The sequence below is a fragment of the Haliotis asinina genome, chromosome 3 (genome assembly GCF_037392515.1).
Source record: "Haliotis asinina isolate JCU_RB_2024 chromosome 3, JCU_Hal_asi_v2, whole genome shotgun sequence".
Classification (NCBI taxonomy): Eukaryota; Metazoa; Mollusca; class Gastropoda; order Lepetellida; family Haliotidae; genus Haliotis; species Haliotis asinina.
Genome location: NC_090282.1, coordinates 60,999,638 through 61,013,153, shown reverse-complemented (window position 1 = coordinate 61,013,153; position 13,516 = coordinate 60,999,638). Strand labels below are relative to the sequence as shown.

Sequence of the window (13,516 nt, the reverse complement as noted above, 5' to 3'; positions counted from 1 at the left end):
TGCATAGTTGTTTGTTTGACATTGTGTAATCATATTAAGTTTGGTATAGTTCTTATATAAAAACAGTCTACAGCTTTTTCCACTGAGATTTTATAATCCTCATAAAGAAGTTCCTCGTACAGGAAATCACACATCTTTCTTATTAAATTTCGTCTGTATGGCGGGCTGGTCCATGAATGCGGCTAACTTTGGACAGGAGCTGCTGGACTGTAATTTGGTACTCCTTGAACTCTGTCCACAGACCAAAAATCTCCCTCTGGGATCTAGTTGATCGGTCGATTGACATCAAAAGTAACCGTCCCCACTATTTCTGTCATCATGCTTTCCACTCGTCCATGAAATGAGTGGTCTATGCGACTGCTTTCCCTTGGTGCCTCTTTGCAGGTGGAGCATGTAAAGGGTATAGGGGAACCTGTCCTGTCTGCTTCCTCATGCTTCTTAGAAACTCTAGTTCCACAGAGTCTGTGTGTCCAGCCTTCACATGTGTCACACGAGATTGCCTCTTGGCCTTCACTTACTTCAAAAAAACATTTCCTGCAGTTGGTGGGCATCTTGTCAGTTTGAAGAAATGAATGACTTACCCTTAGTCCAAATCAATTTATACAATGCAGAGCCTCAACTCTAGCTAAACACAACATTGAATATCAATTAGTTAACATGTTTATAGCCTGTTTATATCCACACTATTTGACAAGACTAATTTACAAAAGCTCTAAATTATTTTGATAAGTATTATACCATACTTGTTGACCAAACCTATGAATTTACGGCCTCACTTTTTGACAAGAGTAATTAAAAAAAACCCAGCAAATTGTTTTTATAAGTATTATACTATACTTGATGAGAAAACCAATGCATTTATGGCCTCACTTTTTGGCAAGAGTAATTAAAAAAACCCAGCAAATTGTTTTCATAAGTATTATACTATACTTGTTGAGAAAACCAATGCATTTACGGCCACACAGATTGTAATTGTTTACCAAATGATGGGTATTACGGTGTTGCCTAGGCATGGGATATTACTAATAATATAACACATAATATTATGTGAAGAATATAGTATGGAAGTTGACAAAACCATGCATCTATGGCATATATCAGACCATTTTGAATAAACTGGGGCATTTTGACTACCCCCCTGGGGCGATTTGACCAAACCTGGGGCAATTTGACCAAATATCTGGGGCGATTTGACCAAATTTGCTGGGGCATTTTGTCGCTGAGGCGATTTGACTGGCACCCACCGGAAACAGCTGTTGTAGTGGCACATGCCATTTAGCAAATGGCAATCGGACAGGATTATATATTTTCTTTGGGTGGATTTATTGTGTGTAAATAGGTAAGTGTGACCTGTACCAGTGACTAAGAGCAAAATATTGTTAAAATAATGAACACTGTATACTTTAAAATGTATTTTATTGATCAATCATAACAAAGTGGCTGACCCATTGTTAACTTCAAGTCAGGCAGGTGTACCGCTAATCTGTCTGCTCGTCCTGACAGGGACCTGACGACCTGAAAAATACTTCGGTAAAATTATATCTCATTGATAGGCCGAACCCCTTCTACAGACTGCTTTGTTTTGTCCTCAAAATTCGGCTTATACGCGGTAATATATGGTATTCAGTTTTCAAGAGGAGAAAATACAGTCCTTCTCCAAAAATATTAAAAATATATTTTGGGAGAGATGTTTCAGGCTGTGCATGCATCATTTCTAAAATTGATGAAAGGCTGGATGATTTTATCCGCTTGCCACTCCTGTACTTGTGGCTGACCCATTGTTAACTTCAAGTCAGGCAGGTGTACCGCTAATCTGTCTGCTCGTCCTGACAGGGACCTGACGACCTGAAAAATACTTCGGTAAAATTATATCTCATTGATAGGCCGAACCCCTTCTACAGACTGCTTTTTTTTGTCCTCAAAATTCGGCTTATACGCGGTAATATATGGTATTCAGTTTTCAAGAGGAGAAAATACAGTCCTTCTCCAAAAATATTAAAAATATATTTTGGGAGAGATGTTTCAGGCTGTGCATGCATCATTTCTAAAATTGATGAAAGGCTGGATGATTTTATCCGCTTGCCACTCCTGTACTTTGTCCATGATATTGGGTTGTATCATGGTTGAAAAGTGTATGAAATATGTATGAAATATGTAAAGGACATTGTCTCAAATGGTGAATTTAAAGGGGCACTGATGCGGAGCGAATAATGTTTCTCGCCAACGGGTCTAATGACGAAACCAAGCTGCAAATTGGTCAGAACCCGCTCCCTCGACCGTGATGGACAAAGGGACTGGGCTCCTGTCCACATTAGCAGAATTTCTTCACCCTAAAAAGTGCAGAGGCCGGATGTTCATCACATGATGTAATTTAAAAATATCCATGGTATTCCTTGTCCGATAGTAACAAAATATCCCAGCAGTGTAGTTTTTTTTTCGGATGCTTGGATAGTATAGTGACTGATCCAATTTGATCCTATTTCTGTGTTTTTAACCTCGATATTTAATCATGTTATGTGATAATATGATGTCTACATGCACGTAGCAAGCCATTTGTTTCAGTCCGAAAGATTGAAAAGCTTTACATTTGGATAGTTTTGAAGGTTTTTTTTGTTGGTTCAGCTGTGATAGTAAATATCATCCGTAAATTTTAGTAACTGTGGTAGCTACCCCGGTTTATTATTCACGGTAAGAAAAACACACAGTTAATTTATATGAATTCATAAACGAAAAACGATGACTTTGCCTTTGGTAGAGAAATCTGAAAATTATCTTACGTAAAAAAATCCCAAACCTATTACACCTATTTACCCAAGTACACAGCAAATGCCTGTATGTATTCCTTATGTAACGAAGTTCTGTTGGTATCCTCAAAACAGTTTCAGCCCATAAGTGTTTTCAGGCTGCATGCGACATACAGATTACATCTTCCTTGCCGTAACTCGCGTTTGATGGTGTAAACCTACACGTGTTATTGTCATCATTCTCTGGATGGTCAGTTAATGACTTTATAACAGGTATAATTAGTAGTAACACCACTTTGGTTACTCATCAAAGGTTCCCATTTGGCACTTCTCCTGTCTAGAGTAAATACTCAACCTTATAAATTAAGGTCTGTAGTGGCAAATGTATTGTATGTTATGTAATATGTGCATGTAAGTGATGTAAGAGGGTTAATCAGCTGAGTTACAAAAACAAACATCGATCAAAGGATTAACCGATAACACACTGATTGATTAATTACTTTCATCTTCCACAGCGGATTTGTCAAAAGGCAGTGTGTGTAGATGTACAGATCTATACTGACTACACCCTGTCGTAAAGTGCAAGTGTGAAAACAACATCCTCCCTTCAAAGAATGAACCACCATTGCGTTGATTGATTGCTCATTATTGGTTAACTAAATTACTTAGAATGGCGGACATCATACATTTAGTTGCCAGGTGTGCTATCTTGGGTGACCAATGAGAGGTTTATCTGGTTTTCACCAATGTGTTACTTTTTCGCAAATTAGACACACGACACAGAGCAGGATTATTTACCAGCTGCAGATGAAAGGAATATCGTTCTTTTATGTGGATATTGATGGATACATTCCTGAACAAGGTAGTAGCCTGGCATTGTTCTATAAAATTAGTCTGTTTTACATTCATTATTTGCATTTTGTTTTAATTTATTTATTTCACAGAAAACACACACTAGATTGCGTATGTGTGTAAAATAGGATCCACATTGGCAATCTATACAATGTATAAATGTTGCTGTCAAGTTAGAAATTTACTATGTAAAAGCAGACTGTGTGTTCTTTCATTAAATTTCAAAATCATACAAATATAACTATATATAAACTAATTAGGGTTATGAGACAAAATTTAGAGACGTAAATTGGCTTCGTTATTTTCCCGTCCTAATAGTTTTTGACCATTTCAACCACTGGCAGATGATTAACCTTCAAAGTGTTTCATTTGTTTTCATAATACCTTTGTAATGAAGTAAAGTTACTTGACCTTAGTTGATCTGTCTATAATTAAACTCTCAGTTGCACATACGGACTGTGCAACAGAGGTCACGAACCAGTCACGAATTCTAGGATATCATCCGGGTACTCTCGGGTGAAAAACAATAACAAATGCTTACACCAGTCCACGGAAATGGCTCCGCGTCAGTGCCCCTTTAAGTCTTTTTGATACGCTGAAGAAAAGTATTTACTCTTAACAAGACATACCTCCTTTATTTCAGATTTATGAAATATATACCCAAGTATTGGATCAAAGTCATCAAAGATACAAATCAAAAGAGAGAATCAGTAAACACTCAATGTAATATTATTACCCAAATATTCAACTCAGTTGACTGCAAGGTCATATAAACGCCCTGCATGTTTTAAGCATCTGAAACACAATGGATATATACGATAAACACTGTCAGTTGCCATCCGAACTGAATTTCATTAGTTTACGTAATATAAATTTATCAGAGCGCAACAGCTGATTTGTTGATGAGCTATTTCCGATTTCGTAAAGGGGTGTGATCGCAGTTCAACTTTGTTTATGGGAGCCATGGATTACCCCGCGGTTTGGCCATATTGTGAAGCGCGTTATTGCAAGAGATGACTGTACTCAGCTATGTCAAGGAATCTCTCTCTCTAATCTCCAGCTGAAATGGGAAACCAAACTCAACCTTACTCTAGCAGATGACTATCTTCGAGAATGCTTTGCATTGACAAATAAAACTACCATAGAAAATGGAGCCGGGAATTTTCAGTATAAATTGATTTATTAAATACTTGCATTAAGTCATTCCTATTTAAGATAGGTATCAGTGATAATAATGTTTGTACCTTCTGCAGTAATCAGACATAAACTTTAAACATTTATTCTATCATTGTGAAAAAACACAACACCTTCTTTCTACATTTGTTTGAAATCTGTCAATGTTTACAGTTTCCAGGTGTTACATATTCTGAAGTGATCCAGAATACCCTGATATGGAATGATCTTACAAACCAGTAAACTCAGTATTATTTGTTACACTGAGACCCAGTATCGCTGTGTAATGAATGATACTGAACCAAAGTTTACTTAGACTGGTTCACTGAAGTAGGTAATAATTTTCAACTTTTTTCCATTGCAGTATTTTGAAGATATGCATGTGTATTTAATATTACATTCTGAGATTTCTAAACATTATTCTCTGTTAATCTGCTTTACCTAGGCTAGTAATTCAAGGTTCTAAACACTATTTTTTGTGCATTTTTAGTCATCCATCATTATCATCATCATCATCGTCATCATCACCATCATCATCGTCGTCATCATTACCAGAACAGGTTTTTGGTGCACACCATCATCTACCGTACCAAAATCGTGTGTACATTGTATGTGTTTAGTCCAAGTAAATGAACATTCAGCCACTAGTAAAGTCATCTTTTGAAGTGTTTGCTAGTCAGTGAGCTGAATCACGTACATCACGGTACATATATAATGATACTATTGAAGTCTGTGGGAAAACACTAGGGTTTGTATCATCCAAGGTGTATTTTCATGATATGTATTCCCTTAAAATTCCCTTTACATAGATGCAACTCCCACATTTTAATAACCATATCCCAAGATAATAATAGGTTGGTAATCCATTTAATTCTTGTTCAGCAGTAATTTTAAGGTACAGTAATTTGCCCCCCCTCCCAAATACCTAATGTTTTTTTTGGGGGAGGGGGAGTTATGAGCACATACAAAAGTGGCAAGAAGAGAGAAACTATCAGTTGAGTCCCCCAAACATTGTTTAAACTTTTAACTGATGTAACATTGATAATTGACAGTGTTGTAAACTCCCGGAAATTTCAGCAAGACAGCTGGTCTGGTTACCAGACTGGTTTGAAAGTTGCCAGTCCAGAATTATCAAAATAAAAAAATAAGAAGAGGGTGAATAAGGAGCCAGAAACTGCTGAATGTTTTCAAATCTGTTTCAGTCAGGGCTTTAGCCATTATACTCAAAGTCAGATTCGTCCAAGATCATCGGGCGAAACTGACTGTCCTCCTGCTAAACAGACAGATGGTTCTGTGGACAATGCTATTATTGACACCTTGACTTTGTCCAAACTTCCGTTGGAATGTTGGTTTACAAAAGCAGACAGAATAAACTAGTGCTGGGAATTTGTTAAAATCTCCTAATGAACAACTATTAATGAATTGTTCATTACAACCGATAAGTCACTGAAATAAATTGGTTAGCATCATTTATATTTCCCTGAAAAAGTCTTACTGCAGATAAAGTTAATTATTTCTTTTTATTTAAAAATGGAACAAAATACATTTTCAAATTCGCCTCCAACTTAAATGATGCAGCTTTCTGTTTTAGATTGATGAATAGTGAAAACAATCTTCCAGCTGTCTTCAAGAAATCTTACATCATGGCTTGTCTATAAGTGACGTGACTCCTGAAAATCCGGGTTAGAACTGATCTTCAGCAGCTTATGATTATCATAAGAGGCGACTAAAGTCGAGAAGTCTGACTCTCTGACTTGCTTGACTCATGCTGTTGATCACTGGATAGTCTGGTCTTCCAGATTTGTATGTACAGATTTCCACCATACAGCTGGAATATTGCTGAGTGCAGCATTTAACAACCAACTACCCAGAGGGCTTTCAGAAATTAACATATAGTGAGATTCTCACCACTCCTAAACAGTAGGCCCTTGTAACTTTATTACTAGTTCAAAATTTCCAGTTTGGAGTGTTAGCATGCAAACCATTTTCACATATACTCATTTTAGTGTCCTATGTATATCATGTGATATGATAAAGTAATGATATTTAATCTTGGGTAAAATGCACTTTACTATTTGCAGGCTGGTCATTGTGGAGCAACTATCACACTAAAGTGATAGCTGACTTACTATATCACTCACGCTCCAATTCAGGACCTTGTTTTCTGTAGCATTTTTTTTTTTTTCAGAGACTCAGAGACGTTTACAATGCCTACATCGTGGGATAGTATGAGTCCTATATTCTCTGGTAAGATCATTGTACATCTTTGTCCTTCGTTTATTTTTAGTTTTTTGTGTCACACATTGGTGGTAGTGGGGTTCGCTTGTCACGCCAAAAACACGGATTCGATTCCCCACATGGGTACAGTGTGTGAGACACGAGGGCTTGTATCACTTAGAAACAGTGTTAGAAAGACATTTAAGTTGTTCATTGGTCACGAGAGGGGGAGGCGGGGGTGGTTGCATGGGTTGGGTTTGTGTTCCCTGAGCCCTTCAAAACTTGAGGGTACATCATCCCAAGGGCCCCATGGGACCAGTGAACAATTTATTTATCTTACCGAACACCTCAAAGGGTAATTTTGACCTGTTTGAAGCATGGTTATCAGATACACTTCAGCCAACCTGTGTGAATCAAACAATTCAAATCTTGCATGTTGCTGTTTTTCTTGGAGGTATTGTCTTTGTGTCCCTGTGTAATTCCCCTCCTTAATATTCACAGGGACAGCATTTAAATGTCTTATCAAAATTTATTCATTGGAAATGGAATGCAAGGCAGATCTTTTTGTAGCCATCACTAGATTTTGCAGACGACAAAGTACAGAATGAGTTGCCACTGGCAGCGGGGTATATTGCAGGGTACCTCACTTGTAAGTGGGGTACATTGAAAATAATAAAAGAATACTTAGCCAATCAGAAAATGATATTTATGTGTGAGGTATGATAAATAAGTGTATAGACCCTACCCTAGTACCATATAAAAAGGACAGGGATGTAACAACAAGACCATCCCCACCTCAATCTAAGTTAGATTTCACCATGTAAAATATTCTTAAGGCCCTGCCGAGCCCTTCAGATTGAAAGCTAAATGATTTCCCAACAAAATGAGCGATGATTTGAAATCTAACTTTGATTGAAGAGGGTGGTACTAAGGTAGGGTCTATACACCCATATGTCTTTCTTACACTGTTTCTAAGTGATACAAACCCTTGTGGTGTTAAGCCCATTTCTGGTGTCTCCCGCCCTGATATTACTGGAATATTGTGGCATAAAACTGTACTCATTCACACATAGACCTAAGATGGAGACAACATATGTATTTATCCCAGCATCAGTATTTGACATAGTCAGCTGTCTGTAGTCTTATTATTGCTGCGAATGTAAGTGAAATGTGTGTTACATAAACTTCACATATTCAATTGGGGATTTGTAGAGTTTAGTCTTCTGCTTCTGAAATCTGTTAAAGGGGGTTTCCATCTTATGTTTATTAGTTTGTTTATTGTTTAATGCTGCATTTTCACTGACCATGTTTATCATCCTTTTCTTTACTTCTACCCTTTACAATGCACACAATGCTTAAGAGATATGATTATGCTGGTTTGTGGGGGAAACTTGTTAGGAGGTTAACAACATCATGGAACTTACATGGTCAGATGATTGCTGGTCTAATTCCGGTAGTAAGGACTAGTCTCGTGCAAACATGTTTCTGATGCCAGCCAAATCTGTTTTTATTGCTGGCTTGAAAGTCAAGTTTAACATAATGAAATCTTAATGCTACTTTAATGTATTAGAATTATTACTGTGGTTTGTTTCAGTCTGGCAACTATACGGATCTAGAGAAATATCTGTGAGCGATAACAAAATGGATAAATTTAAATTCAACGGCAAAGGTACAGTACTTGTTTTCCTTGATCTTTCAAAATCTTTTTCCTGTCAACGCAATGTCATATTTTTACCTTATCCCTATTTGAACATGACGTTAACATTTTGCATGTGAACATAGCATGATCAAACGTGATGGTAAAGTGCACTTGTAGCAAAGAAAGGTTGTAATCACAGCTCGTTTTGCAGATAGCTTCCTTTCGTACAGGGGAAATTAGGAGAATATTACTTATTCAACTTACATTTTACTTACCTAAGCTGTCCTCTGTAAACTTCTCAGAAACTGTCTGTTTAGTGTTATGAGAACAAAACCAAACCAAATTTTACTAGACTTGACTATTTGAATGGTTTGTTACAGATGGACCATCATGCGTAACAAGTTCCCCAGAAGATTCTTTTGCTGCTGTTGGACAGGATAATGTGGAAAGCTCAGGTACAGTTCTTTCCTCTTTGTAATATAGTTTACTAATCTGAAACTGCACAGAAATTACCACCATAACTGTTTAAGTTTCTTTTTGACTTTTTATTAATGACTCTGCTTACATTTACTTCATTTTATTTCATCAATAACATTTTTAGATACACTCTTGTGCAACAGACGGAGCTCTTGTGAGGCATTCACTGGTGCGAGAGACTCCCTTTCAGATAGTTTCTTGGGTCATATGAAGTGATGTGACATTAGTCATCGAAGAGGGAAATTACTTTAACAGTTTCGATGATAAAGTGTGTTAGGTTGATTCGTGCTGTTACTATGACTTCATCATATAAAGATGTGTGTGATGATCTTTTCCTTTTCTATTTCCTTAAAGGCCATACTCCTGAAGACAGCAAAGAAGTTGCGAGTAGTGAAAATGACCCTGACAGTGGTAGATATGACTATTTAATTTGCATGTATAGATTCTTTACCAGTATGTGAAAACAGTAATATGCTGATAATTTTCAAAATTCAGTTTGATGTAACTTAAATGTTGACTTTATTTCTGAAGAATAGTTCAGAACAGTGGCTTGTTCACTGAAAAATATTAAATAGTGCTTGTTATAGTCAATGACGTATTTACATTTCATGTATTGTCATGTTTACATTAAAACTTTCTCACATTCGTCAAATCAGGAGATGATTCGGTCAGCAGCCAAGAGTCAACGAAAGGCTCAAAGATTCCTTGTGTCAGGTTTGTAAATACATAACCACTATTATATACCTCAAGTGATGTCGCTCTGTTGTTCTCACGAGGCAATTTTTCTCATCCAATCCAGATCCCCATCAAAGAGGAGGCATTACTTTAATATTGTCCTTCTGCCCGTGGATATTGCTACAATATCATCCCTGTGCCCCCAAACTTTGAATTATTACTTTTGAAGACTGATGTGACAGTGACTGTGATCTCAGAATATGATCGCTAAAAAACATGACATTAACAATTTCCAACATGTATATTAACGACATGTTCCAACATGTATATTAACGACATGTTCCAACATGTATATTAACGACATGTTCCAACATGTATAGTTTCAAACCTGCATTACTTCGCTTACTCGCAGGGCGGTTTTATCCACTATGCTATGAAGGTTCGACGTGAAGAATGAGGTTTATCGGTATGAACCGTCTGTTCCTCACAAGACAGTTAGTGTGGGCAGCACATGTGCATTGCACGTGTGTCGGCTGCCAGTCTCATCCCAGTTGATTTTTATCAGTGAGAACCAAATATTGAAATTCACCTGAAGTATATATTTTTGGTCGGTTTATAAGTTGGATAAAGCTTGACCTCTGAGCATTGCAAAGAAGTAATGCCTGAGGGTCATGCTTTGTTCTTTACTTAGAGAACAAGTACAGTCTCATTTAATCACAAACTCCCTTGCCCCAACTAAGAAGAGGTTGTGTGTGTTACATGGATTTCTTATATAGTCTTGTCAAATAGTAGCTTGCCAACAACCCATTCATCAGTACATCCAATTACCTGTTAATATGAGGTACAACATCCAGAGCATATTTTGAAAACAGTGCAATATTTCTTCAGACTTTGAACATAGATAAATTTAGAGATGAAATGGTACATTTTGATAAATTACAAGTAGGTGGATTTTCTTTCTTTTCTTTTTTTGAAGAGTTCATGATGTGTGAGAGGAGCATTGCCTCATACCTCTCAGCTTGTGGTGCCATTGTTGGTCATGTTACTTCTTGATGTTGACAATAGTGACAACAATCATGACATGTTCATTTATGTGACTGATGTGATTGATGACCTATGTTCACATGTAACATGAATTTCTAACTGTTCATGCTATTGTTTGTTCTCTTTGTTCAGTAGTTCACTATGCTGTAAAGGAGTCCCGGTCCATGGTGGGAAGCCTTATAAGAAGGTGGTCCATAGTGGGAGCTCAGAGCAGAATCAATTAAAAAGGTGTGAAAACATGCAGGCCATTGTGAGACGGGCCATACTGGGAGGTTACCCAAATACCGATATGCATTGAAAATTTCCAAGTACGCATTTATAGTGTTAGATATGGAAACGTGTACAGAATAAATTCATAAAAATTGCATGCGTAATGAAAAAGATGGTTGCGATATTTCTATTATATTTGTTGTGGCAAGTACCCACATGAGCTTATCTTAGGTCTTATCTGGAGGTCTGGAATTGGTGCCTTTTGATGAGTTTTATTTCGGTGTTCTCTGTCATCTTTCTTGGAAATTAGGATAGTTTTCATAGCTTTAGTAGGACTCATAAAAAGTTGCATAGTCTTATGTTAAAACTTGCTTTACAGAAATGTCTAGTGGCGAACAGGTGCCTTCAATAACTTTGGATTTCAATATACTGAAGTAATCCAGTTTCAATACTGGGTAATAAGCAGTTAAAGACTATTTTCAAATTGCACTAGACCAGACTGACATGTCATCTTCTGATGACGATTGTTAAGAATTATCATATTGTTACTAATGCCTGTATGGAGTTTTTCTCTGTATAATGGTAATATCAGTCTAACTATTTAAAGGATTTTTAATAAGGACTCTACACATTGTTTCTATTCAGTCTTAAGGAATACCTACATGCATATAATATACACGAAATACAGTTATACACAGTAATATTTCATTATACAGCTTCTATTGGGAATCGCACATCCCTCAAAGCTGATAATAGAAATAATAAAGAAATATAGCTGCAAAAAAATACTGACAAATCCTTGCAGTATCGTTCTCTTCAACTCTCAGCTAGTGGAAAGAAATTTTTTCATTGTGTTCTAGTAGTAATGTGTAAAGTGTGATCAGTCCCAAAGAAAGACCCGCAATCAAATTGAGAAACTAGCACACAAAAATTAAAGCAAACAATTCATTTACATACAAATTTTTTATGACAAAATAATGAATACAGTGTGTACACCAACATCACGAAGGCTAAGGCTTGCATGTATATTAACTGGATAGATGCGTATAAGCATAAGAAAACAAGATTGCTTTCCAAAAACGTGACACAGTGGTGACGGCAATTTGGAAACATCTGAGACCATATAATGGATCTCTGGAAACATTTACTATCTGAACAAGTAGCCGGATTCAAACAGAAGAATACAACAGACCTAAAGACATCAGGCACAATTGGTTTCAGTTCACACCTTAGACACACATGATACCAGTTTACATCTTGATGTCAGTGAATTCACCAGATCCTGTTTACTGGTTATGAAAGAAAGTGTCTGGCAGAATATCTTGGAAAAATAGGCTGTTGTGTCCTGCAAGTCTTTAGGTTGGAAACATGTTTCTTCTCGAGAATGGCCCTGAGTAGGAATTCCACATACTAGTACTCTGTGAGTAAATTTTTACATTCTATTAGAGAAATTTATAACACAATTTCATTATAGTTTGTTTTGGTGTTCATAATAATAATTTTCTTTGAAAAATGCACTCATGAAGTAAGTACTTTTGTCGTAATAAATGCAGAGGAAAATAGATAAGATTGAAAACAAGTGGGTTTTTTTTGCAGTCAAGACTTCGTGTTGACTCATTAGTTGGAGAGAAACATGCAGTAATCAGAACAGTGGCATGTGTGTGCAAATATATATACTGGCTTGGCCTTGGTTTAGGCTTAGAGGTAGCTGATTTCCCTCTTTGCTTGTCCAGTTTTGGTCACTGCACAGGCATTAAGTCTGTTTTCAGTAAAATGCTGCCATGTACATTCTAAAAAAATATCATTAAAGTAGCATTCTTACATTTACCTAAATGAAAACCAAAATAGTAGATTATCTGAATGAACTGAACATATAACCCTGATTTCCTATTTTTGAAAGTGGGTTAAAAGTTACGTATATATACAGCTGCCGTGTTTTTACAAGGGGTTCATCAATACCTAAATTTTAAGCCAGTGTAGAGCAGTCATTTTCAATTGAATTTATTGTATATTCCCTTTAAGAGAGTAAGAGTGATAGAGAGTCAATATTTTGATCATGCCTTAGAACCACCAACACTGTTGCACATAAACAGCTACATCTAATACTCACCTGCAACCATCATCGCATCCGGGATGCAACTCTCTCGGTCCTTGTCCCAAGTTGAAATTTCGGCCTCTGTGTTTGTATAGGATGTCGAAAGAAATGCCCGATATACAGCTTTGCTGTAAAGTTTTGCCTATTCATATCCATATTTCGCCAGAGGTTTGGTATGGTGGGTGATTAGGGCAGTTGGGTCTGTTTCATGGCATTTCTTTGTAACATGTAACGAACACACATGCGTTGACGGGTTCACAAAATCTTCACGACGACAGCAAACAATCTATGCCATTTGTCTTATCAAATAGAATTTCTCAGGAAACGTACATCCGTTTTGTTTACACAAGTGGAGAATCATCAAAACTGGAAGTGTTTCCAAAACATAAC

General features: G+C 36.8%; 1 protein-coding gene across 3 annotated transcripts in view; it reads left to right on the top strand.

Moving 5' to 3' along the window:
- The window catches only part of LOC137278262 (peroxidasin homolog), a 49,076-nt gene that overhangs the window by 3,787 nt on the left and 31,773 nt on the right, over positions 1-13,516 (top strand). Inside the window, exons 2-7 of one of the 3 annotated variants that reach the window (XM_067810503.1) lie at positions 6,958-7,016; positions 8,581-8,655; positions 9,006-9,080; positions 9,457-9,513; positions 9,759-9,816; positions 10,954-11,049. In XM_067810503.1, coding sequence (XP_067666604.1) covers positions 6,977-7,016; positions 8,581-8,655; positions 9,006-9,080; positions 9,457-9,513; positions 9,759-9,816; positions 10,954-11,049 — 401 coding nt within the window. In that variant the 5' untranslated portion in view covers positions 6,958-6,976. The remainder of the gene's footprint in view (positions 1-6,957; positions 7,017-8,580; positions 8,656-9,005; positions 9,081-9,456; positions 9,514-9,758; positions 9,817-10,953; positions 11,050-13,516) is intronic. The other 2 variants (XM_067810502.1, XM_067810504.1) reach the window with 2 other exon arrangements.